General features: G+C 53.5%; 7 protein-coding genes across 7 annotated transcripts; 2 read left to right on the top strand and 5 right to left on the bottom strand.

The window, feature by feature from the left end:
- Positions 1–1867: 1867 nt before the first annotated feature.
- SODALDRAFT_354479 (hypothetical protein) lies at positions 1868–3464 on the top strand (the record flags this gene model as incomplete). Its single annotated transcript, XM_028613731.1, has 6 exons — positions 1868–1908; positions 1993–2078; positions 2594–2690; positions 2849–3022; positions 3100–3165; positions 3290–3464. 6 exons carry the CDS (start codon positions 1868–1870, stop codon positions 3462–3464), a joined length of 639 nt encoding a protein of 212 aa, XP_028470151.1.
- Positions 3465–3593: 129 nt separating this feature from the next.
- On the bottom strand, positions 3594–5426 carry SODALDRAFT_326517 (WD domain-containing protein). Its single transcript, XM_028610183.1, has 3 exons — positions 5195–5426; positions 4961–5129; positions 3594–4832 (listed from the first exon to the last, which is right to left on the bottom strand). Exons 1-3 carry the CDS (start codon positions 5230–5232, stop codon positions 3816–3818), a joined length of 1224 nt encoding a protein of 407 aa, XP_028470150.1. The 5' UTR covers positions 5233–5426; the 3' UTR covers positions 3594–3815.
- Positions 5427–5754: 328 nt separating this feature from the next.
- SODALDRAFT_319046 (minichromosome loss protein) lies at positions 5755–8528 on the top strand (the record flags this gene model as incomplete). The annotated part of the gene is made up of 2 exons (XM_028609422.1): positions 5755–7686; positions 7806–8528. 2 exons carry the CDS (start codon positions 5755–5757, stop codon positions 8526–8528), a joined length of 2655 nt encoding a protein of 884 aa, XP_028470149.1.
- Positions 8529–9176: 648 nt separating this feature from the next.
- Positions 9177–11959, bottom strand: SODALDRAFT_326514 (general substrate transporter). The gene is made up of 3 exons (XM_028610182.1): positions 11629–11959; positions 11075–11347; positions 9177–10995 (listed from the first exon to the last, which is right to left on the bottom strand). The coding sequence occupies exons 1-3, from the start codon at positions 11742–11744 to the stop codon at positions 9669–9671; spliced, it is 1716 nt and encodes a 571-aa protein (XP_028470148.1). The 5' UTR covers positions 11745–11959; the 3' UTR covers positions 9177–9668.
- A 523-nt stretch (positions 11960–12482) lies between these two features.
- Positions 12483–14705, bottom strand: SODALDRAFT_354474 (hypothetical protein; the record flags this gene model as incomplete). Its single annotated transcript, XM_028613730.1, has 11 exons — positions 12483–12529; positions 12617–12649; positions 13004–13510; positions 13600–13652; positions 13782–13849; positions 13923–13959; positions 14039–14104; positions 14253–14313; positions 14469–14502; positions 14554–14635; positions 14692–14705. 11 exons carry the CDS (start codon positions 14703–14705, stop codon positions 12483–12485), a joined length of 1002 nt encoding a protein of 333 aa, XP_028470147.1.
- A 993-nt stretch (positions 14706–15698) lies between these two features.
- On the bottom strand, positions 15699–17881 carry SODALDRAFT_319044 (FAD-dependent oxidoreductase-like protein; the record flags this gene model as incomplete). The annotated part of the gene is made up of 4 exons (XM_028609421.1): positions 15699–17217; positions 17334–17571; positions 17658–17726; positions 17848–17881. The coding sequence occupies 4 exons, from the start codon at positions 17879–17881 to the stop codon at positions 15699–15701; spliced, it is 1860 nt and encodes a 619-aa protein (XP_028470146.1).
- A 1707-nt stretch (positions 17882–19588) lies between these two features.
- Positions 19589–22731, bottom strand: SODALDRAFT_347355 (hypothetical protein). Its single transcript, XM_028613300.1, has 4 exons — positions 22383–22731; positions 21231–22330; positions 20585–21127; positions 19589–20526 (listed from the first exon to the last, which is right to left on the bottom strand). Exons 1-4 carry the CDS (start codon positions 22645–22647, stop codon positions 19621–19623), a joined length of 2814 nt encoding a protein of 937 aa, XP_028470145.1. The 5' UTR covers positions 22648–22731; the 3' UTR covers positions 19589–19620.
- Between the last annotated feature and the right edge of the window lie 361 nt (positions 22732–23092).

The following is a 23092-nucleotide window of genomic DNA, read 5'->3' as shown; positions in this document are numbered from 1 at the left end:
ATCTCGGATGGGGGGTCATCAGATATACGTAGAGAGGTACCTAGGAAATTAGAAAAGAGAGAGGCATGGGAAGATTCGAGACTCCAGCAGGTACCCGTGGTGGCGTTCGTTGAAGCCAGTAGGTAGCTGTTGACAGAGGAGAATGAATCGCGGTGAGCTTGGTGTTCGTGTAAAGTAATTCGGCAAGGGAGGTCAGTAGAAGCATTTAACCGCCCTCGTCATCTTTTCCCATGCCAGTTGCCGACCTCTCTCGTGTCCAGGTGTGGTTGATGGCCTTATGGGTGCCCTACCATATCGGGTAGCTGCATGACGCTGGAGTCGGGAGGCCGTTGGAGCTTGAACTCGGGGGACAAGGGATGGTCTTGGGGGGGTCCTGTATGTACGAATATGGTGGCTTCCCCAGCCTGTGTTGTCGTTTGTTGGCGTGGCGTTGGCGAATCAGTTTGGTTAGGGGCCAGATGTGTGAACGGCTGGATGGGTGGCCCAAGTGAACGACGTGAGTGACCAGGGAGGGCGTAATTACAAGGATAGGCGATACGATTCCTCTTTCACGCTTGTTGATCCTTTTGCAAACGCAGCTGTCTTTCCTCGCCCAGGGCCCAAATCTCTTAGGTAGCCTATCTACTTTGCTTCTCTTTGGAGAGCAAGGACAGGCTTCCGAAGTGAGATGATGGGACCGGATCCCAGGAAGGAGATGAATATGTCATAGGGGGATGATGGGAGCCCCGGCTGCTCAATTCCATCATGGTCGGTTGCTTCCGCATTTTACCCGGACAGATTCGGATGTAATGGGGCAGACCGGGGAAAGCTATAGTACGGTGTAGTTGTAGGTATGACCTATTATGGGCAGGGAACGACTCGCTAATTATTACCAAGTACCTAGGCAGCGTCGAGTCGAAACGGGCTGATGGCGAGCCGCAGGCGCCGGTTTCTGTTCAGGGCTCCCTATAATAGGCTTCGTTTTCACCAGTTTGCGCTGTCAGCTTCCGAAGAGTTTTCCGCTTCTGAGCGTTTGGGGACAGCGGAGCATAAAAAGGTTCATGCGTTATTCGTCGGTCGGCACGTTGTAATCGTCCTATGGGATGCGTCTCACAGACCCCCCAACTCAGGAACGAGCACACCCTCCTTGTGCGGTCTTCTGTCCTATTGGTCGGGTTGAGCTGAGGGAGGGCGGACCGCGTTTTCGGAGCTACGAGCCAATACTTCCAAAAAAATTCGAGCCCGTTTGTTTGTGTAGGTTGCCGAGTCCAGCAGGCGGCACAATGAGCACGCATCAATAAAGCCCGCTTGCAATTGCGACTTGATTCCTTCTATTCGCACTTTGTACTTCTGAAGCTTCGGTGCCTCTTGGATACTGGTGGGGAGCGAGAACCATTGTGAGGGGCATTTGTCGTCAACATTCGGCGATGAAAAGAGGGAGGGGGAGGAGAGAAATAAGAGAAAGCAAGGGTGAATAAGACGATAGTGGTAATTATTAGTGACACAGGGATAGGCCGAGGTCTGTCACCTACCTTATGCGAGAGGCTCGATAAGGAAAGTTGAGCTTTGGATCGACGCAGGCACCCCTCTCTCTCTACCTTAGTACGCACTGTACCTTGGTACATTGGGGTTGTGCCTTCCTTTGCCTGGTTTAAAAGAAACCACCTCAAATTGCGGCTGGAAGAGTATAAGTGCAGCGTTTGTCAGCATATTAATTACCTAGGTAGGTACCTAAGGTACCCAAGGTCTGTACAGGTAGGCGCCTGGGCGGGGTTGAATCCACGATCCCGTCGTCCTTTCCCCAATCACATCCTCCCACATCACATCTGACAGCTTGCAGTGCAGGCTCGACCGCCAGCATCAGAGCTTATTATTCCTTCCAGAGGAGATGGGACACACTGATCCAACTCTCCCTTTCACTCTGACAAGGTGAGGTGTAGTACCTAGGTATGGATACGTCGTACGAGGCGCACACACACACACACACACACATCATGCACATGTTACACCGAGTCGCTCTTCACACCACCGTCAACCGTCAGCCGTCCAACGGCTCAACATGGTAGCCAATCGCTTACACAGTCCAACAATACCCCTGCGTTGCCTCGTCGAATATAGCCCGGCTTAAGGAATTATAACCGTCGAGTTATCAGTGCTAGATGATATTACTTGCCTGCGTCCGCATTCCAAATTCCTTCCCTGTGCTACGTGGCTACCGAAACGACGGGTCCTAACGGACTTGCATCGCTTTCCGCTTCAACCACGCACGTATGTAACTAGCTAGCATACCATCCCGTCTTCCGCATGGCAGAGTGTAGTAGGGTAGGTATTGGGGGTTATCATTAAGGTATAGCTCACATGCGGCGGCTTGCTGATGGCGTACGTTGTACTCAGTTACGTACCTTATGTACTTTAACCCCCCGCTCCTCGTCGCGGCCCCAAATCCTCTCTCGCAACTTTGACTAGGATGTAATTAATTACGTCTTGTCGAAAACGCGCAGCACCTACCTTACCCATCCGCCATTGAGCTCTGTACTTTTCTTTTCATTAAGGGATGTTGGGCCAGGCTCTTGCCATTCCTAGATTCCTAGATTCACAGACGTTTGTCAGTCAGTCACCTTCGTTGTTGACCGGCAAGGAGGGAAGATGAATCCGACCCTGGCTTATCGGTCATCCGGAAATCGTGGCCCCATCGCTCAATCGTTCAAAAAGTAAGGTAATTACGAAGTGCGACGCACGGGATAATCTAGACTTGGTCTAGTTGGAGGCTGTCAATCGGATAATAAATTATTACCTTACGGTACAACGTACGGATACAGAGCAATCGAAATTTGACAGACCAGACGACGATTGTGTCTGTTTTTCCCAGCATGCATCCGCGAAACACCTGCCATCCTTCGACTCCGTACATAGACCCCAAGGTCTCCATCAAAGGCGAACCATTCAATAGTTATTCTGATGGCCTCATCATGCTTCACGAAATGCAAGACCTTTCTTCAACCATGGGCGCCTTCCAAGCCGCAGTCCCAGCGCATGCCGAGTCGTTCGTATTATCCCGACCATCTCGACAATCTCGTACCTGCTTTTTGCAGATTTAATTTGAATTTGCCAAGATTCAAGATCTGGTCTCGCTGCATCGCAAATCATCGCCGGGGTCTGTTCCATGGTCTCGGCGGTCTACACTAGGTATGTAGGTATGTACTCTTCGAACGGATACAAGCTTGGGCTAGAAGGCTACACCACACTGCGGCTATTCACATTAGGCATGGAAAACACTCGATTCGTTTAAGCCTCATGCGTCGCGCCGCAGGGTGAGTGTTACTGTCCTGCAAGTTGTCGAGTCATGGTTTGGATTCTGGGCCGAGCACCTTCTTATGCCCCCAATCAAACATTTGCCTTCGCGAGGTCTAGGTATCCGTATGTCCAATAACCTTTGTGCAACGACGACTGAAATTGCCGTCCATTGTCTCAGGACACCTACCTAAAAGGTATTGTTTGCTTTTAACACTCGACCATGGATCAGCGATCTCCTGCGCACATGCAGCTCCCCACACCATGCTTCATTTTGCTATAAAAAATTGGTTTATTTTTTAATCTGTAGATTTCGTTTGTATCGCCAATTCCGCCGCCCGGCCCACCGGGACTCACTGGTGGACCGGGGGCCGTTCGTTGTTTGATCCAAGAAAAAGCAAGCGTTATGTCGATGCCTCATCTACTATGTGGAAACGGCTCATCCACTCTCAAAAGTACAATCCAGTCGTGCAGCCAAAGCCTCATGGAGAGGAATGGGGTTGGCCCTCGGACACGAGCCGGACATGGTCCATTCGTCACCCTACCTAGTCTTCCATCAGAGCAGCCAGTTCAGCCTCTTCCTCGGCAGTCAACAAGCCGTCGCCATCTCCACTCTCCTTCTTCATCTCCTCTCCGTTCTGTGCAGACTCCTCGGCTGCTCGTATCTTCTCCACCACGGCATCTAAAGCTGGCTTATGCAGTGGCCACGTCCTCACGGTGCAGTCGATGCCGACGCTGCACAGGACATCCGGCTGCCTTCCCGAGGGGTCCCGGAGGAGCGCAAAATCCGCAATCTCATCAAAGTGACCCACGAGGATGTAGGCCAGTTTCCCCGATGTCCTGTCCCAGATCTTGATGTCCTGGCTGAACCCTCCCGTGGCCACCCACGTATCCGTGACCACAAGCCCCTTGACGAAATCGCCGTGCTCGAACACGTCATCCGTAGTGAAGTTCCTTTCGCGCGAGAGGCATTTGGCGGTACCGTCCGCACTGGCAGTCCAGAGATCGACCTCGTCGCCGGCGACGTCGAAAAGCGCCTTGTAGACGCTCGTCTCGTGCTCTTCGATGGCAAGGCGCTCGGCGGCCCCGGGTGGTTGGTCCCGGTGCGACGGCGGCCCTTCGGTCGGGAGCAGCTCCGCGCCGTCCTGGCGGATCCGCCACCGCCGCACGAAGGGGTCGCTGCTGGTGCTGGTGAGAACGACCTCGTCCGCGTTCGAGAGCACCGGGTCGACGGCCAGCGACTGGAGGGACATCATGGTCGCGCTGGGGTCCTGTATGGTGTGCAGGCGGCGGCCGGTGGCGACGTCCCAGACCATGATCTTTTTGTCGGCGCCGCCGCTGATGAGAAGGTCGCGTTGGCCGAGCCGCGCGGTCACCACGGCCTTGACGAAGTCGGTGTGGCCTCCATCGTAGCGGCGGCCGGGTCTCCGGGTCCCTATATCCCAGGACCAGATGGTCTTGTCCCAGGAACCGGCGAAGAGGAGAGTGTTTCCAGGTCCCCCCGTGGCAACGCAGGTCACGGGCACGGTGGGACCTTGATATTTGGCCGTGATGCTTCTCGTCTTTGGTGGGGGGGAGGGTTCGTTGTCAGTTGACACTTGACTCATGATCTTGCATAATAGGGACGAACGGTTTGACAGTATAAGGGGCCTTGAGAGATACGAAGCGCCTGGGTGGGTAGTAGACTCACTTCGACATTTATCCGAGAGACTCTGCCGCCCGACTCTGCCGTAAAGATGGAATTGTACGGCTGCGCAGGATCGGGGATGACGGCAAGAACTTTGGAGGAAATGCGGATAGGATCGCCAAAGGTGTTTTCTTCCTTCTTGGCCCTCAGCTGACGTTTGGCCAGTTGTGTGCTAACACTTGGTAAGCAAAGATCATCTATAAATCCGAACTGAAATACTATGAATATACTGCTTACTCTGTCTCGAAGAAATGTTCCGGATTACTGGTCTCCATGTTGAGACTTGAGGCCTAAATGACACCGGCGTGCGTCTTTGTCGGGAGAGGTAAAAAGGAGGTGGGAGGGGTTTTGCAACGATGTTAAATGGTGAGATATTATGCCGGAAAGACGTTCTGTCCGGATGAAATAATTATTAATCTTCAGGAATACCGTTAAATAGAATATTCCGATTTATGGTGGCCTTCTTCTCGTGAGCGGTTGGGCGAGATGTTTGAAGTCTTTCCAGGAATACTGTCGCGGGGGAACTCTCAGGGCTTGACACTTAGTGACAGCTGCCATAGAGTGTAAGACTGTGGAGCACACAAACTGACGCGATCTGGACCCTGATTTAATTGATTTCTGGCCGTGACGCGTCGTGACGCGTGTCCGAGGATGACCATTGAACATGAACCAGACATCCATAACCTTCGTAACGGAACTTTGACCGGCTTCGCAATTGCCGTTCCCTCACCCTCAAGAAAATCATAAAATCACAACCTCGTATGCCCCCCGAAATCTAGGACAGAAGCATACCTGTCATGTCATCGAGCGTTCCCAAACCTCGGCCTCGGCCCGCCCACACCTCGGGCACCACGAGATGCGCCTACACGACTGACGGGAGGCGCCTCGTCACCGTGGGCTCCAACAATACCATCCGTGTCTACAAGACGGGCTTCGATGGCGAGCCAGCCAACATTGACGACTGCCAGGAGCAGAACGTCGCCGTCGCCGCCGCAGAGGACTTCTTCGTCGTCGGCTCCGAAGACGGCACCGTGAGCGTCTACTCCACCGAACTTGCCACTTTCGAGCGCTTTCTCCTCCGCACTTCCCTACCCGTCCGCGACGTGGCCTTGTCCCCCGACCGACAATGGTGCGCCGTTGCCAGCGATGAGCTCACAGTCAAGATTGTCGGCACCCAGGACAACGGCCAAGTCCGTACCCTCAAGGACCATGGCCGCCCGGCCAAACACGTCGCCTTCGATCCCAAGGGCGGCATGCTTGCCGTCTCGTGTACCGATGGCATCATATACATCTACTCGCTGACGGCTGACGTGCCGGAACTGATACACAAGGTTGACGGGCTCGTCGGGTCGCTGGATACCGACTCGGACATCTCCGCCAAGGTCGCCTGGCACCCGGACGGCCGCGCCTTCGCCGCTCCCTCCCCGATCCATAACATCCAGGTCGTGTCCAAGAACGACTGGGAGAAGCAGAGGGTTTTTGCCAACGGGCATTTGGGTCATGTCACTGCCCTGGCGTGGTCGCCTAATGGTGCCATGCTCGCGACGGCCGCCAAGGACGGCAAAATTCTGATCTGGGAGACCAAGACCCAGAGCGTCATCCAGAAAGCCGACTATGGCAATGTCATCGATATTTCCTGGCACCCTACAGATAATCTCATATCCTTCACCACCTCGGACGGCGAGGTCTACATCTGCCCCCAATTCGTCAACGAGCAGTTTGCCTCTCTCGTCAAGCTCCCGAAACAGCCCGCTCCTTTCATCCACGACCCCTTGGAGGAGATTTCCACCATCCGTCGTCCCCTCCAGGCCGACCGGAACGGTATTCCCGCACGACCGCGCCGGGTATCTCTCGGCAGCCTCGATTCATTTTTGAATGGCGACGACGACGACAGGGACGGCCACGGGGCTCTAGGCCTGGATGGTGACGACCTGGACGATTTCGTGGTCGACGACGACGGCGCAGGCTACACGACAGGCAGGAAAAGGCCCCTTGGCGACACCGACCCCTTCGACGACGGCGCATACGGGGACCCGGCAGCGAAACGCCGCCGCCATCTTCTGCTCAACTCGCGCTACCACGAGCCCTTCCAGCCGGGCTCGACCCCCTGGCGCGGCAACCGCAAGTACCTCTGCCTCAATCTCATCGGCTTCGTTTGGACCGTCGACCAGGACGGCCACAACACCGTCACCGTCGAGTTTTACGACCGCGAGCGCCACCGCGACTTCCACTTCACCGACACCTTCCTCTACGACAAGGCCTGTCTGACCGAGCACGGCGCCCTCTTCGCCTGCCCCCCCCGCGACGAGCCAGGCAGCGAGGGGAGCATTGGCCGACACGTCCCGGCCACCCTCTTCTACCGTCCGCACGAGACCTGGACCCAGCGTCACGACTGGCGCACCGAGTTGCCCAAGGGCGAGGCCGTCCTCGCCATGTCGCTCAGCGACTCCTTCATCACCGTCACCACCACTGCCGGTTACGTCCGGGTCTACAGCCTGTTCGGTCTCCCTTACCGCGTCTACCGTCCCAAGAGCTCCCCCATGGTCACCTGCGCCAGCTGGAAAGACTACGTCATGACCGTCGGTAACGGGCCCCTGGGCGCCGATGGCAAGGCCCGGCTCCTCTACTCCATCCAGAACGTCAAGACGGACGTCATCTGCCAGAATGAGGACACTGTAGCCTTACCCGAGGGTGTTGCTCTTAAGAGCCTCTTCTGGTCCGACAGGGGGGTACGTAGGAACATAAAAAATAACAATAAAAAGGGGGGGAGAGGGGGAGAAAAGAAACCCCCCTATTTCTCTGCTTTCATTCGTTGAGGAGAGGATTGACTAACAGCCCGTTTTACTAGGATCCCTGCATCTACGACACGACCGGCACTCTCCTGACTCTCCTTCACTGGCGCCAACCCTCACGCGCCTCATGGGTCCCGCTCCTTGATACCAAGCTCCTCCCCCGACTCGCCTCAGGCCGCAAATCTGAATCGTACTACCCCATCGCCGTGGCCGACGCCAAGTTCCACTGCATCATTCTCAAAGGCGGCGACCATTACCCTTACTTCCCCCGCCCCCTCCTCTCCGAATTCGACTTTTCCGTCCCCCTCACCTCCGGCCCGCCCAAACCTCCCCGTGCACGCGAAGGCGAAGGCGAAGACGAACACGAAAGAGAAGACCCAGAGGACGACGAAGAAGACGACCCCGACGCCGCCGAAACCCGCAAGCTGGAGCAGGACTTCCTCCTGCGCACGCTGGAGGCCGCGCAACTCCGCGACGCGGTCGAAGACGACGGGGACGGCGCCAGCGGGGGGCGGCACTCGCAACGCTCGGCCCTGGCGCGGCTCGAGCTCGAGCTCGACAAGACGCTTCTGCAGCTGTTGGCGGCCGAGTGCCGTGCCGGCGAGGAACGCGGCATGCGAGCCCTCGAGATGGTCGCCCTCATGCGGGACCGCTCCGGCCGCATGGCGCAGGCTGCTGTCAAGGTGGCCGAGCGCTATGGGCGGACCTTACTTGGGGAGAAGATCCGTGAGATTGGTGAACGGAGGGCAGCCGGTGTGGACATGGATCAGGATTGGTAAGGGGCTGGTGAACGTTTGGGGGAGGGTAGGTCATGACCATTTGGGGAGCGTTTGTTCCTTTGCATCTGCCTGCTGCATGTTTGGATCAAGCGCAGAGACAATGTGCTGTTTTATGAGGTACTCTGGCAAACAGACCAGCATGTTCCGGTCCACGGCGTTCTTTGGTTTGCTTTATTTTTCCTTTTCAGTCTGGCATACTAGGCGTTGGGCACCTTGCGACTGCATGTTAGGGGTCTTGGGTTTAGGGGCCTGGGGTCTGGGTCTGGGTTCTGGGTCTGGGGTTGAGATAATGTGTCGAGAAGTCTCCGACTGTATTGCCCAAGAAAATTATGAGAAGCTATTTTCCATATCGGGCGATGAGAGAGGAGAGGCTACACGTGCAACAACTTGGCCTGCGAAACTGCAGCCGTCCCTGACAGTCGACCATAAGCTGATTATACCAGCCGGAGTGGGTGTGCGAGACCCGGAGGCAGAGCGGGCTTTTGACGCCTGGCGCTGTTTACGGCTCCTAGAATCTCCCCGAGCATCAACAGTTCAGTTGTTTCCGAGAATAGGGCACATATAGAAGCCAATTCCGAAAACTGCTCATGCCCAGCCCTCGTTTCCTCGTTTCTTTCATCTCGGAATTGATGATGGTGGTAGGCCTCTTAAGATGACACGAAGAAGCGTGGTTATGACATGCTTCTTGGCCTTTTGACTTTGTTCTTTTATTCTTTTACTAAAAGCATAGTTAATGGATTGAGCATTATTATACCAACGCTGTTCCGAAATACCAGTATTCTCCCTGCCCATCCCGTTGCGTATGATGTTACACGGATCCTGTGGTGTCCTAGCACAGTAATATCCCATAAGCCTGCACAAGACAGCCAGATATGGAGCGGCATCGCGAGGTTGAACGGTTCCAACATATCTAGGGTGCCCTTGCGGCTGGGCCTGGCCCGCTGGTGTATGTTGAGAATTCCAAACTCCCATCCAGCCTCCGCACACCCCCAAGTCTTATTGCCCCAAAACCTATTGTTCCCACGAGCTGACGCCGTAAAACTCCGTCACTTTGTTAAACTCCGTCGCTGGTGGCACAAACCAGGCCAGTAGGCCAGTATAAAAACACGAGAAAGATAAATATAGGTGTTGGGGGTATAATCAGTAGCTGAAGTCGACATGACCCATCTGCGGTATCGCCTTGTTGTTTTCTGACGAAGAATTAGAAGTCTCGGAATTCCCTGCGGTGCTTGTTGCCGTCGCCAAGCCCGCATCTGTTGATTGCGTTGTTGCAGCAGATGCTGTGGGCTGCAATTCGTTCCCCGCCGGCGGTTGTCCACTCGGCGACCACCCCTCGTCCAAGATCTGTTGGAAGCTCCAGCTGGGTTCGAAGCGCGTGCTGTTCCACGCGTAATCGACACGCTCATACATTTCGTCAATCTGTTCCAGGCTGACCTTGCTGGTCTCGTATACCATACACCAGACGTAGAAGACAGCAAGGATGCAGAAGGCGCCCCAGAGAAAGAAGATCTTAGGGCCGATGTTGCCGTACCCGGGACCGGGGTCCACCATGTACGGCGTACCATAAGCAATGGCGAAATTGAGGATCCAGTTGGAGAAGGTGGAGATGGACATGGCTTTGGCTCTGATCTTGAGGGGATATATCTCGGATGTTACGACCCATGCCACAGGACCCCATGATGCTGCGAAGAAGAAAATATTAATGGCGCAGAAGACGATGAGGATGAGTTGAGCGGCTCGCTCGAGGTGGTCGCCGGCGGCGGCGGAAAAGGATGCTATTAACAGTTGGCAGATGGCCATGCCGATGGCACCGACGATGAGCAACTTGCGCCGCCCCCATGTTTCGATGACCAAGAGACCTGGGATCGTCGAGACAACGTTGATAATATGGAGGATGAGAGACTTCAGGTAAGGGTCTTCGATGCGGACGCCATCGAAGAAGGTCGTGCTGTAGTACATGATGAAATTGATTCCCGTCAGTTGCTGCAGCATTTGCAACCCGCAGCCGGTGAGTGTACGGCGGCCCAGGTGAGGAGAGCCGCAGAAGACATCTTTGTACGTGGCCGGGCCCAAAGAGAGCTCATACTCGTGATTGGCCACGATCTCTTGTAGCTCGTCAATGAGAGCCGGATGGGTGATATCGAGGCGCCGCAGCCGGCTAAGGGAGAGGCCTGCCGCTTCCGGCCTCCCTCGCTTGACAAGATAGCGAGGTGTTTCGGGCAGGACGAGAAGCCCAAGAGAGAGGATGACAGCCCAGATCAGTTGCAAGCCGAGTGGTATCCGATAGGCAGCTGCAGTCACCATATGTTCGGTCAGGATGTTCACAGTGGACGCTGCAAGAAGTCCAAGGGTGATGGAGAGCTGGTAGGCGCAAACGAGAGTGCCTCTTATCCATTTTGGAGCCATCTCAGATTGATATAATGGGACGAGGAGGGAGATGGCGCCCACGCCGACACCAGCAAAGAATCTAAGAGTAATAGTCCGTTAGTACCAAGCGGGTCCGACCCAGGAAGGGGGAAACCAGGCTGTGGGGAAGAACGGCCTACCTCCCAACAAGGAGCATCGGAATGTTCGTTGCACAGACTTGGAAGATGCCGCCAAAGGAGAATACGCCAACAGAGGCGATGAGAGACAGACGACGACCAATCGAGTCGGCGCAAGGAGCACCAAGAAGGGCACCGAGGGCAGTGCCGGCGCTGAGAATAGCAACTATGATGGAGGACTGGTCGGGGGTAATTATGTAGTTGCCGTTGGCGTCCGGTTCGTGGGTCGCGAAATCGCGTCGAAAGGCCGGCATGGCGAGAATGCCGTTGATCGTCCTATATGAGGGTTCAAGAAACCTGTCAGCCCACAGAGTCCCCCCTCACGGGCTAGACCTCGCATTCGCGGTTTCCCATAATCTCAACGTCGCATTCGGCCCTCTCCTTTCCCTCTCCTCCGGCTATTTCTTCTCCTTCTATTCCTCTTTCTCTTCCTCCTCCTCCTCCTCCTCCTCTGTTCTCTCTTCTCTCTTCTCTCCCTCTGCCGGCAACACCCAGATAGGTCCACAAGAGAAGCATGACAAGGGTGAAATAGACGATTGGCAAGAACGCCAGCTTACCCCGTGTCATAACCAAAGAGCAGGCCGCCGGAAGCAACGAAAAGGCCGACCATGATGGCCGGGGCTGACGAGCCGGCTACATTGTCCGGCTTCTGCCAGCCCATGGCAATCGCCATGGTGAAAAGGGCGGGCGACGTCGATCCAGGGTGTTCCGTCGTGAGTTTTGTTTAGTCGAAATCTCCAGGGACGAGAGTGACGGCCGAGGGTTGTGGACGTCGCTTCCGATTGACAACCATTTGACTGACTGGCAGATCAAGGGCCTGGCTGGTTGTCGACAGGTGGGAACGGTGGGAAGTTGGAAACAAAAGTGATGGGATGGAGACTGGACGAAACGCACGGGGTGTGGGTAAAGGTAAAGACAGGAGGAATGGGGCCCTTGGTCTTGGGTTTCTTATGGGCCAGGTGAGCCATGAGTGGACAAAACGGTCTGTAAAGTACCTTACACTGTACCTACCTAGGTAGGTACCTATGTAACAGGCCCTGTCTGTCGTGTCCTCACAGCTTGGCAGTACTTCGTACCTGCAAGCTACCTACCATCCCTCGGTGTACATGAATATATCTGCACATAAGGCACCTAAGGTAAGGTTCCTGAGTCAAGTTATGTCAGTATGGTTAAGTTCTAAATTCCAATCCTACATGAATTATTGGGGTGAATTTATCTTTGATACGGAGATTAGGAGGAAATAGTTGGAACAGAACACATAACATACAGTGCCGTACTTCAACTGATCCGGTACTGATTCAGGTACCTACGAAGTACCTTGTGATGGAGACTACTTTCCGTACCGAGTAAGTGTCAAAAGTTACTGTTCCTTCGGGTACTTCGTGCACTGACTCCCCGGCCGCCTGGAGCGTCAGTGCTCGGGATTGGTTACACCCGGAGCTTTCCCCACGAAGCCCACTGGTGACCGGGGAAGGTCCCTGGGGCAAGAGGGGGAAACCAAGGTTTTTTTCCCCTGGGGGGGGGGGGCCGGGGAGGCCCTTCAACTGCCATGCGATGGCGACCTCCGCGAATCAAAAGCTGCACTGCAATGGGCATGGCGCATCCCTTCCTTCATCCTTTGTCGGTTAGGTAGGTGGCCGAAAAGATGGCAGACATCCCCCTGTCCTGGTGCTTTACAATGTACGAAATGAAATGCGTGTGACCGTTCAGACAGAATCACCTCGGTTGGTAATTTGTCTCTCTACCTGAAAGTCCTATGTTCGATCCGGGGCTCTGGTCTAACTTTTGTGCTTTCTATAGAAGATTAGCATGGCCCTTAATTTACACAAAGGATGACACGCTCAATCAGAGAGAAGCTACATTCTTTCGCCCTTGGGGTATTTTCTGCATGTCTTCGGGTCAGTACATCGTAAACTTTATACCCTGGAGAACTTTCTTGGTTCCTGGAGTCAAGTGACTCGACGAGTCGAGGTAATACGTGGAAAGGGAGGCTGGCGGCGTCGACGCCAGTGACAGCTGCAGCACCAGCCCAATAATGGAATCCAGGACGGGACTGCCCGGCGCCTTTACCTACTCTCACCCGAGCCGGCTGTACCGTAGTGGTATGACGCTTCTGGATGCTATCGTCCTCGAGAAGGAGGGTGATGCCGATAACGTGGTGACAGTCCTCCAGGAACAACGGGGGGGGTTTATTCGAAATACCACAGATATTATCCATCCGCCAGGCTGAAGGGCGAGTCGAAGCGAGTCGAACGGCAGAGCAGGCCCATGTAGCAGAAATGCCGGCGAAGAGGAAATGAGGCGTCTGATAGCGCGTCCCGTTCCAGGGTGAAGACCGACAGCAGGCATGGCAGAGCGAGCTGCTTCTACCTGGAGTTGCGACGATGAGTGTCGGCTTGATATTACCATCGATTCGTCTCATATATCGGCTGCTCCCGACTAAAGTGTGGCGTACGTGAAGGGGGAATGCTTGCTTTGAGCCTCGAAGGTATTCGTAGTATGCGGGGAGAGAGACCAGAAGACAGGACCTTTAACTCCGTACACCATGTCGTCCCGCCCGAGTGTCTGCGAGCTTGCCCTCCTAAGATATCATATTTTTGACGTACGAGTACATACGGAGTACCTACCCATCCATCTTATGAGGTCAAGAGACCAGACGAGTTAGTGGTTGGATGGGTTCCGAGACAATGGAATTTACACTACAACGTACTCCATCGCCCGGAACACAAAGGCCTCACCGGACACCAACAAATCACCATGCCCTTCGTGGACTTTGTACTACCCCGCAAAAAAAGAGGATTACCACCTCGATCGAGTCTTATTAGTGAATTGTAACAGGGGTGTGGAGTACAAGGTATTGATTGTCTGCCCCATTCGCCATTCGAAGCCTGGTGATGAACAAGTTTCAAAGTATCGTAGCTTCGCGACGGTGAGCGCCTCAACAAACCGCGCCCCGAATATCTGTACGTACGGATCGCAATACCTTTGGCGTCCGATAGGATCACAGCGCTTACGAAGTACATTCTCAGCCGTCTGTCGATGAATGCACACCGCAACATAAGGTAGTCATGTTTGACAGTCAAGGATGCTGCTCCTTAGCTTAGCTGGGATACTCATGCCTCTAGCGTGACCATGCTTCCGTGTCAATGCCCAGTGATATCGATATCTGCAAAGTTGATACGTTGGAGGAAATTGGTGGCGGTCTCTCTGACATCTGCCACCTCCCCAGCCGATGTTAACCTCTGAGTCCAAAACAGGGGAGCTCGCCCTTCAAACGGCTTCAAGAAATGCGTGCCTCGAACGCGCCACGTATGCAAGACTAGCTAGGTAGCCTAACCGTGATTCCCTGTTTTAGTTTGCACTCATCTACGGAATAATTAAGCATCGGACGTCCGACCTGTGATCATCACGAGGGAGTTCATGGCATGGCACTGACCGACCCAGACATGCAGGACACCGAAACTTAAGCTACGAAACGCTACATTGCATGAGCACATGTCCTCCAGCCTTGGACCCCGATCCGTCAACTCGGGTTCAACATGGTTCCTCGGCCATCGTTCGGCACTAAATGCCAATCAATGGTTTCCTTCTGATAATTTTTCACCCTCCCGCGCCTCCACCTTTCAGTCTTCATGATGGCTGTCTGTTCTTGTCCGTAAGAAAAAAATACAGACATATAGTAGGGGATCCCTATAGTAGTCGTCGTCTGAAGTTGGTCGCGAAAGTGAACCTCGTCTTCTCTGCACACGTCAATGAAAACCTAGAGGGAAATACCAAGCAACCCTTCGTATTGTGTTTTATTTTATTCAGCTAAAGACGGTAGTCGTTTCAACGACTATCTGTCATTCGAAAAGAACAGCTTATGTCATAGAGATACTGTTGGGATGCCCCCAGTAGCGGAATTCACCCTCGGATATCTCTTTTTGGATTTGTTGGCCTACTCCTCAGCATTTCCTTGATAGCCGTCGACGCTTGCCTATGATAATTGACTACGGACTTTATTTGCAGGCTAAATACGTCGGTCTAGAGGACTCAAGACACAAGTTACAATAGTCGCAACGACCTGGTTTCCTCCTCTGAAAACGGAAAATGAAGCGTTGGAATACAACGAAGTCGCATGAAGCAGTTGAGGTCTGAAGAAGCCCGTAGACAACCGTGTCCAAATACATATTTAAGTCAATGGATAGAATGCCACGATGCGCTCCATTAGCGTTGGGACAGCAGTCTGAGGGCAGTTCTCTGGCTCAGTGGTAGAAAATAAGACGACTCTTGGAAGTGTAACCCAGGATTCCTCAGAAGAATCTGCTCAATGGTATTTCTCGAGGCAAATGGCTCGTTCAGCACAGTAGCACCCTATAGATGTCAAAATCGAGAAGCAATTGAGGGGGAAAAAAGGAAAGGAAAAGATTAAAGAAACAAGACAAAGTTTGGCTGGAAACTCAAGAAAAATATTTATCACGTAACCCTATACCAATACATTGGACGCAAAGTACGCAGAAGCCCAAGCCTTGGATGCGTCGCTGACTTCCTTCCCCCTTTGTTAAGACTCGTTAACAGGTATCTTTATGCTCCCCCCTTTTTCCAACTTCATGCTGTCCCCATCATCCCGTCCATCTCGCATTGCAACTTAGATCTCAAGAGTTGGTTTTTGTCCCTTTACGCGGCCGATGACCTGGTTCGGAGAGTACTTGGGGATAACCTCGTCGTCGTGTAGCATCTCAAACTCCTCGGTGGCGTCACGGCCCATGAAGTTCATAATGGCCTGCGGACCACCGGGGTGCTCGTCCAACCAGTTGGTAAGGTCCAAGACGACACCCTTCACGACGACCCAGAGGTCATCCTTCTTGTTGTGCTTGGCCACTTCCTCCATGGTGTACTCCTTCTCGGGGATCGTGAACTTCTTAGGGTCGTTGGGCTTGTCGGCCTTCTCAGGCGCAGGCCCCGTGGATGCAGAGGTCTGCTGCTGAGGAACAACGCCGGACCCACTGACATCGGACCAGTCGACGGTCACACGGCCGGGCTTGGAGGGATCCAGGTGCAAGGAGATCTGGCCCAAGCGAGCTGCTGCGCCAGCGCTGCCGCTAAGGGCCTTCTGGAACAGATAATTGCTGGCCGAGTCACCAGCCACACGACCGTAGACGACGCAGCCCAGAAGGGACGAGCCACCCAGCCGATTAGCACCGTGCACCCCGCCAGCAAGCTCACCGCAGGCAAACAGACCATCGAACGGCTTCTTCTCGCTGTTCAAGACCTGGGACTTATCGTTGATCTCAATACCGCCCATGGTGAAGTGTAGGACGGGCTCCATGAGAGCAACGTGGAAGGTGTCGCTAATGTCGAACGGCATGTTGTGGAAGAACTTCTTACCCCAGGGGTCTTTTTGCTTGCCATCAGCAATGGCATTATAGGTCTGGAAAGTCTTCTGGAGGTGTTCGGGTTTGCATCCAATCTCCTTGGCAAGCTCCTCGCCAGTCATCTTCTTCATAAGGCCACGTCCGGAATAGTGGCGGGTATGGAAGTCGAGGGTGTTGGAGGCTTTGGAATTGAGGATGAGGCGGATAGGGAACTTGTTCTTGTCCTTCTCCTTCCACATCATGCCAGAGACGTAGTCACGGTGACCCAGCTCGTCGCAGAAGCGGTCGCCATCAGCGTTAAGGAGGATACCACCTTCGCCACGCAGGGCCTCGGCAGCGAGGAACTTCCACTTCGAGCCCGGGTCCTTAGGGTCAACAAGACCAGTTGGGTGAACCTGAACCTTGTCCATATCGATAGCATTGCCGCCGATGGCCATCACCATCTTCTGGCCATCGCCAGTGGCGTGGGAACCATTTGTGGTAGCGAGGCCGTAAGTATCCGGCCTGTGTTGCTTCAGCAGAGAAGAATCGGTGAAATCGGCGGCGTAACCACCCGTGGCCAATATGACGGGACCTTCGAGAGACTGTTCCTCGCCATTATGCTCGTACTTGACGCCAGTGACAGTGTTGCCGTCCTTGTTGAGACCGGTAACGCGAGCCTTCTTGATGATCTGGACACGGTGGGGCTCGGTCTCGGCCAATTCCTCGAGCCTCTGCATCAAGGCATAGGTGATGGCCATGCCAGGGAACTTGGCATCATGGCCGCGATGGGTTCGCGGTTGAGAGTGGCCACTGTAGAAGACCTGTTAGAAAGGACGTGGGCATGGGAAAAGAGTGCGTATCTCTTTCTGAAGGATGGGCGGTCTGGGAGGTAACAAGGCGGAGAAATCATGGGAGATTGTACGTACCCGAGCCGGGAAACAAGGGTAAGATCTAGGTTGAAGACATCCTGCAACCATTCCACAGCGGCGGCGGACTTGTATGTGAGCACCTTGATCAGGTCGGGCCGAGCCTTGTCACGGGCGGACTTGAGAGTATCGTCGTAAAACTGCTTGACACTGTCGGGAATGCCATGTTCGACCTGGGTTCGCGTCAAGGCGCCGTTGATGCCGGACGTAGCCTTTGTGGAGTTGCCGCCGAAGAAGCCTTAGGTGGGGGCAAATTACTCGTCAGCAAAGCTTTCGCAGATGGCCCGAGGTGACCCGGGATGGCAGTACAAGCCGAAGACTCACCTTGCTTGTCTAGCACGACAACATTGCCTCCAGCGAGATAGATAGTGTGGGCAGCGCTCAAGCCGGACACTGGTGGAAGAAAGCGGACAAGTTAGCTAGGAGGTTTGAGTGAGAGGGAGAGAAAGCTGCCCATGACGACATGCGCCCTGTCACATGGGGAAGGTCGCATAGGCAGCAGGAAGTCACTTACAGCCACCGCCAACGACAATGACCCTGGGCGCCATGTTGAATTTAATGTGAAGAAACGACGATGAGAAAATTGGATAAGGGTGGGAGGAAGGAGGAAGAAGGAAAAACAAGAGTAGAGGGGGGATAGGCTGAATGTGTGGAAGATTCGAAGTTGTACACTAGGAATTGGGAGGAGAGCTTTAAGAGAGAGGTGGAACGGCCCAGCGTGGAATGCGACTCTCCCTGTTCGCCGAGGAACATGGACATATACCTCTGTGTATATGTATGGGGGGGCTAACAGCCGCTGACGGCGAGTCGTGCTTTTATGGACCGAGCCGAGGTCATAGGCGTGAGCTTGCCCCACAAGGTGGGGCGAAACGTGGGAAGTCGTCGGGGTTGGCCTGCACAATTGCTCCAGACACCTGTTACCACCTGAAGGGAACTGAACAATGCCGAATTCGGTCTTGTGACTTTACCGGGGCGCTACCCAATCCAGCCAATCTCCCACGATGCAATTGTCATGACCACTTTTAGTACGAAGAACTAAGGGATTTGTTGACGGTAACGGATGAATGCAAGGTAGGTTGTTGATGTTCTTATTCCTTGAGCGATACGATATTGTTTTTCGAAGCTCGAGATTCTTCTTGCTTGAGTGTACGGATATTATTTTAGCTGATGTAAGGAACACGTACCTCCCTTATGATTCCCTCGCTTCTGAGTTGTTGCGAAGTCCCGACAACTTGACGTGACCAACTTCGCCTCGCCGTTTGATAAACCGAAGTTGAGTGGGGACGGATTTCTTACATCTCAACGGCCCCTATGCTTCGTACGATACTCAACTCCCGCCTAGTACGCTATGTCAAAGGAGGCGCCGGCTAGTAAAGATCCAAGCAACTGCATGCCGAAGTCCAAGTTCAGTTGATACGGAGTAGAGGTCTCATTATTCAACTCGGTTCTCAAGAACATGGGTGACTTGGCCTTTCGGATGTGCCAATTACCATATGCTTTGTACGAGCATTGCGAAGTACCCGCAGTATGTTGTACCTACCTAGGTATATTGCTAGACCCACATCGAACTCCGCACCACAATGGGTACAAGTACTGTAGCTTTTAGCATGTGATTACCGGATGTCAGCTGGATCAGAAGTCAGCTGATGACTCGTCCAACGCCTTGGGGGATGGGAGAACGCCTTCTGGGTCACTTTTAACCTCATCTCGCTCTGACTCCTGTGCCTGGCTCTGCACGTTTTGCATGTGATAGCTTTAGACATCATCCGCTCACTCCGAATCGGATAGTTCTGAACACTTGAATGAACGACCGCTCCGGTCGGCTCAGGGGTCCCGTGTAGAACAAGGGTCTGGTTACGGATAGTCAATTTGCCCACGCCAGCATTCATAGACAAGATGGACTGTGTTTGCCTTCCGCCTGAGATGCGCGATAATAAGGAGTACGGAGAATGGCGTACCGGTACGATTACCCGTTCACCTCCGAACTCGATGTGTGTGGCTTTCAGACTACCTACCTACGTTAGGTGGGCATGTGGCTGATTGGGGCTGTGTGACAGTAAATGACGTGGGGTTACAGCATTAATCCATGTGTTGGTGTTGGCAGACCCCTTTTCGGGTCTAGGTCGGCCCCGTTTTCAGACCCGCAGAACCCCCGTTAGAGGTACCGACACCGGAGACCATTTGTACTTCGCACAGTACTATGGACTTATAAGAGCATCAAGGCTAAACTTTGTAATAAACACGATCAATTGGACACTAAAGTACCGAATCCTGAATTCTTGCGCAACTAGAAGAAGTGTCGCAGCACTTGGGAGTTTGCGAAGTGAATGTAAAGAGTGTTCTCATCCATGACCAAGTTCGAAATCTCAACATTGCCCTCATACACGTCTGTCCACCTAGGCGAGACGCTGCCATTGTAGCGCCACACTGCATACTGATGCCACTGAAAGAGATGCTGGCCGCCAGCGACAATCCCCTTTGTGTCACTGTTGTCGTCAATCTGAGTCCAGGAGATCCCGCCATTGTACCGGTAGACACTGCCATTCTTGTGAATCTGGTAGACACGGCCGTGGGCAACAGTCAGGCTGGTTGAGTTGCGATTGTCATCGATTTGCGGCCAGGAAGCCCCGTCGCGGCGGTAGATGCTCCCGTTTTTGTGCATCTGGTAGAGGGTTCCGTCCGCGGGATCAGAAAAGATGGCTGAAGTGTCTTCATTCTTGTCGATGCGCTCCCAATTATTTGTGCCGGAGAGCTTGAAGATCTGGCCGTACTTGTGCATCTGGTACAACTGGCCCCCTCCCGCGGCGATCCGAGTCGTGTCCGAGTTGTTGTCTATACATGTCCACTGCGGCGAGGACAAGCTCCATGTCCATATCTGGCCGTTGGTGTGCACCTGGTAGATTGAAGTCTGGGCCGCCACAATCTGTGTTGCGTCATAGGTGCGGTCAATCTTTTCCCAGGGGGTCCCGTCGTTGACATATCCCCTATACATATAGATTCCGTCGTATTCACGCTTGAAAAGGCCTCCATCTGCGGCTGCGATCTCGAGCAAACCGCTACCGGCGTCAAGATCATCCCATGCAGGGTGGTGAAAGGCAACGAAATCCATAAGCTTCAGCAGGTCTTTTGCGTTCGCAGGGTTCGCTGGATATAGCACGCCATTTTGGCGTAGCCAAACGACCGTTGCCAGAACCTGATAAAAGGTCAGAAACATGCAAGACTTCATCATGGGTTCTTGTGCAGACACGTACTTCTTCCTCTCTTCCGCCCACGCTCGCAGTGTTTAATACTTGTTGGGTCAAATCGGCGGTGAGGTCATCCTCGTGAAGGCTTCTATGGTGATGATCCAGTAGTTGGTGGACATGGAACGATCGACCCGTCCTCGCGAGACGATTCCCAACATTGTCTGTGGCCACATGCATCATGGGAGCCAGAAGCTCTTGGCCACTGGCAGCCGAACTCCCACCCATGAACCAGCGCGCGAGCTCAGACGATATCCCTTCACTGACAAAAGCTCCAACGAGATTGCCAGCCAGGCCGCCCAGGAGAGCACCGAGAGGACCTTCGATGCGAGTAGGTCTCCGGCTCTGGATCAAGCCTGAGGCTATGGAGATGGACCATGTTGCGATTTGACGGCAGAGCTCAAACTGCCAGTCATCTGCTGTCACCACGGCTTGGTAGGAAAGAACAATGCTCATGACTGATAGGGCTTTGCCAATCATGCCTAGCTTATCGGTGATGTCTGTTACGATCCAGTTGGCTCTGCCTGCGGCATCAATGACATTTCCGACGACCTGGCGTCACAGAAGTTGATTAGCATCTGATTATCTTACGAAGAAATTGAACTTGGAGTAGGGACAGAACAGAGAGCAAAGTAACAGACTTAGATTGACCTACCTTGGCAGCCTGCTGTGGAGTAAGCTGATCAAACGTCTTCTTGAAGACGCGTTGCGCTTTCTCGTTCAGGTACTTTTTGGTTGTGCCCCCGACAGGCTTGATGGCCTGAGCAAAGTATAAACCCCACGGGGACGACTTTGCTCGCATGTTCTCAAGCCACGTATTGCGCATATTAACGGCTTGTTGGACGGCGAGCTCATGTTGGCCGGATTGACTCCAGAGCTTCAAGATCTCGTCCGCTCCCGCGCGGACGGCCTTTGCGTATTCTTCACGCACAAAGGCGTCAGGGATCCAGTACCTACCCCAGAGAAGAGCTGTACCCTTCAGAGCAAAGAGCTGTTCTTCAATGGTTGCCCTGTCCGCTGCTGTCATCTCAACATGAGACGCGTCACCATTGCTAGAGAGCTGCGCCGTGGGCAATTTGATATACAAACCGTCCACATCTGTGCATTGGTCGAGCTCAGATGGGGTATCATCAAAACCGGTTTTCATCCATCCCAGAGTATTAAATGCAACAATGCTCCTGTTGTTTCGCGCCTCTTCAATCAGTTGCCACGTCTCCTTGCCCTCACGCCGCACGAAGTCGTGACCAGTGGAGTCAATGCCTGGCAGAAAAACGAAATCAGGCCAGCCCACGCGGACGTAGATACCCTGCCAGGGGCTTGGGAATTCCGTAGTGGATGGTGGCGGGATCCGTATGTGGCTTTTGATGTAACCAGACGTGTTGAAGCCGACCGCACTATGCATGTCCGGAGCTTTGACAGCTTTGATTAGACCAGCGACATCGTCTTTGAGATCAGTGCGATCTTTAATGTCATTGTAGCTTGAGTCCCTTTGGGCGTAGAAATTGAAGTTGCGATACTCTGTGCGAATGTAGATGCCTTCTAGCGGGCCGGGTACGCCTGGGTTCGGGCCGAATGTCAGCGGGTATTGCACTTTGTACTTGAAGAAGCCGTTGGTGTTGAAAGCGACGATTCCCTCGTTGGCATCATCATCGCTGTTGAACATTTTGTCAATCCGGCTCATGCGAGCAGAGGGCGAGACGACATCCTTGATGGGATTGCTATCACTCTTGACATCATTGCCGTACGAGTCCTTGCCTACTTGACGTAAGTGGGTGAAAGTGCAGATTTGTTAGGTCTATGAACTTGCCTTGAACAAACACCCAGCCAGGGTACTCGACTCGGACGTAGAGAGAGCTCCCGGAGCTGTAAGTGAACGTGGAGGGATCAAGGTTGTCCGAAGTCTTCATATATCCCTGTGAGTTGAAAGCGAGGATACCATTCCCAAGCTTATTGAGGGTGATTCTCTTCAAGGCATCGATACTTTGCGTGGGATAGTACGCTATGTCATTCCCGTCCAAATCATAGCCATCAAAGCGAACAAAGTCTCCATCGCGAACGCCTTGGGGAGACATTTGGGAAGCTTGATGTAAGAATCCTGAAACTTGAGGTAGAAGAAAGTTATTGAGCCTTTTGAGGAGAAGATGATGTTGGGATTGATAAAGATGCTGGTCTTCATAGGTCACGGAACGAGCCATCTAGCTGCGATAACACGGTCTATTTATATTTGGATCTGATCGGGCACGTGAAAGGAGTTTGAACCTGTTCAGTGCTATACACATAGTGTGCTAGAGTCCATAAGGTCTTTCACAGGAGCCTTCATTCTCCGCAAGCCAGGCTCTTGTGTGAGAGACCTTCTCTGTCCACACTCTTCAGCTCATGCCTGAACACAGTATCGACAGATTGCCTCACTGACAAGTGAGAAGCAACCCGTATGAATTAGTGACGGTTTCCTACCCTTACAACACTGCCGCTCGACTTTTCTCGTTGGTCGCATGAGGCCAAATGGTGTGATAATAT

The sequence above is a fragment of the Sodiomyces alkalinus genome (genome assembly GCF_003711515.1).
Source record: "Sodiomyces alkalinus F11 unplaced genomic scaffold SODALscaffold_1, whole genome shotgun sequence".
Lineage (NCBI taxonomy): Eukaryota > Fungi > Ascomycota > Sordariomycetes > Glomerellales > Plectosphaerellaceae > Sodiomyces > Sodiomyces alkalinus.
The sequence above is the reverse complement of the archived record's forward strand: the minus strand, read 5'-3'. Positions and strand labels throughout refer to the sequence as shown.

Coding starts and splice junctions, on each gene's coding strand:
- SODALDRAFT_326514 (XM_028610182.1), bottom strand. CDS start 11,744: ATGGCGATTGCCATGGGCTGGCAGAAGCCGGACAATGTAGCCGGCTCG. Junction 11,348..11,628: donor CTCTTTGGTTATGACACGGG/GTAAGCTGGCGT, acceptor ACCCTCATATAG/GACGATCAACGGCATTCTCG. Junction 10,996..11,074: donor CCGATGCTCCTTGTTGGGAG/GTAGGCCGTTCT, acceptor TATTACTCTTAG/ATTCTTTGCTGGTGTCGGCG.
- SODALDRAFT_347355 (XM_028613300.1), bottom strand. CDS start 22,647: ATGTCTCCCCAAGGCGTTCGCGATGGAGACTTTGTTCGCTTTGATGGC. Junction 21,128..21,230: donor CTCCACAGCAGGCTGCCAAG/GTAGGTCAATCT, acceptor CTGTGACGCCAG/GTCGTCGGAAATGTCATTGA. Junction 20,527..20,584: donor TGGGCGGAAGAGAGGAAGAA/GTACGTGTCTGC, acceptor ACCTTTTATCAG/GTTCTGGCAACGGTCGTTTG.
- SODALDRAFT_326517 (XM_028610183.1), bottom strand. CDS start 5,232: ATGGAGACCAGTAATCCGGAACATTTCTTCGAGACAGA. Junction 5,130..5,194: donor GAACATTTCTTCGAGACAGA/GTAAGCAGTATA, acceptor ACCAAGTGTTAG/CACACAACTGGCCAAACGTC. Junction 4,833..4,960: donor TCTCTCGGATAAATGTCGAA/GTGAGTCTACTA, acceptor CCCCCACCAAAG/ACGAGAAGCATCACGGCCAA.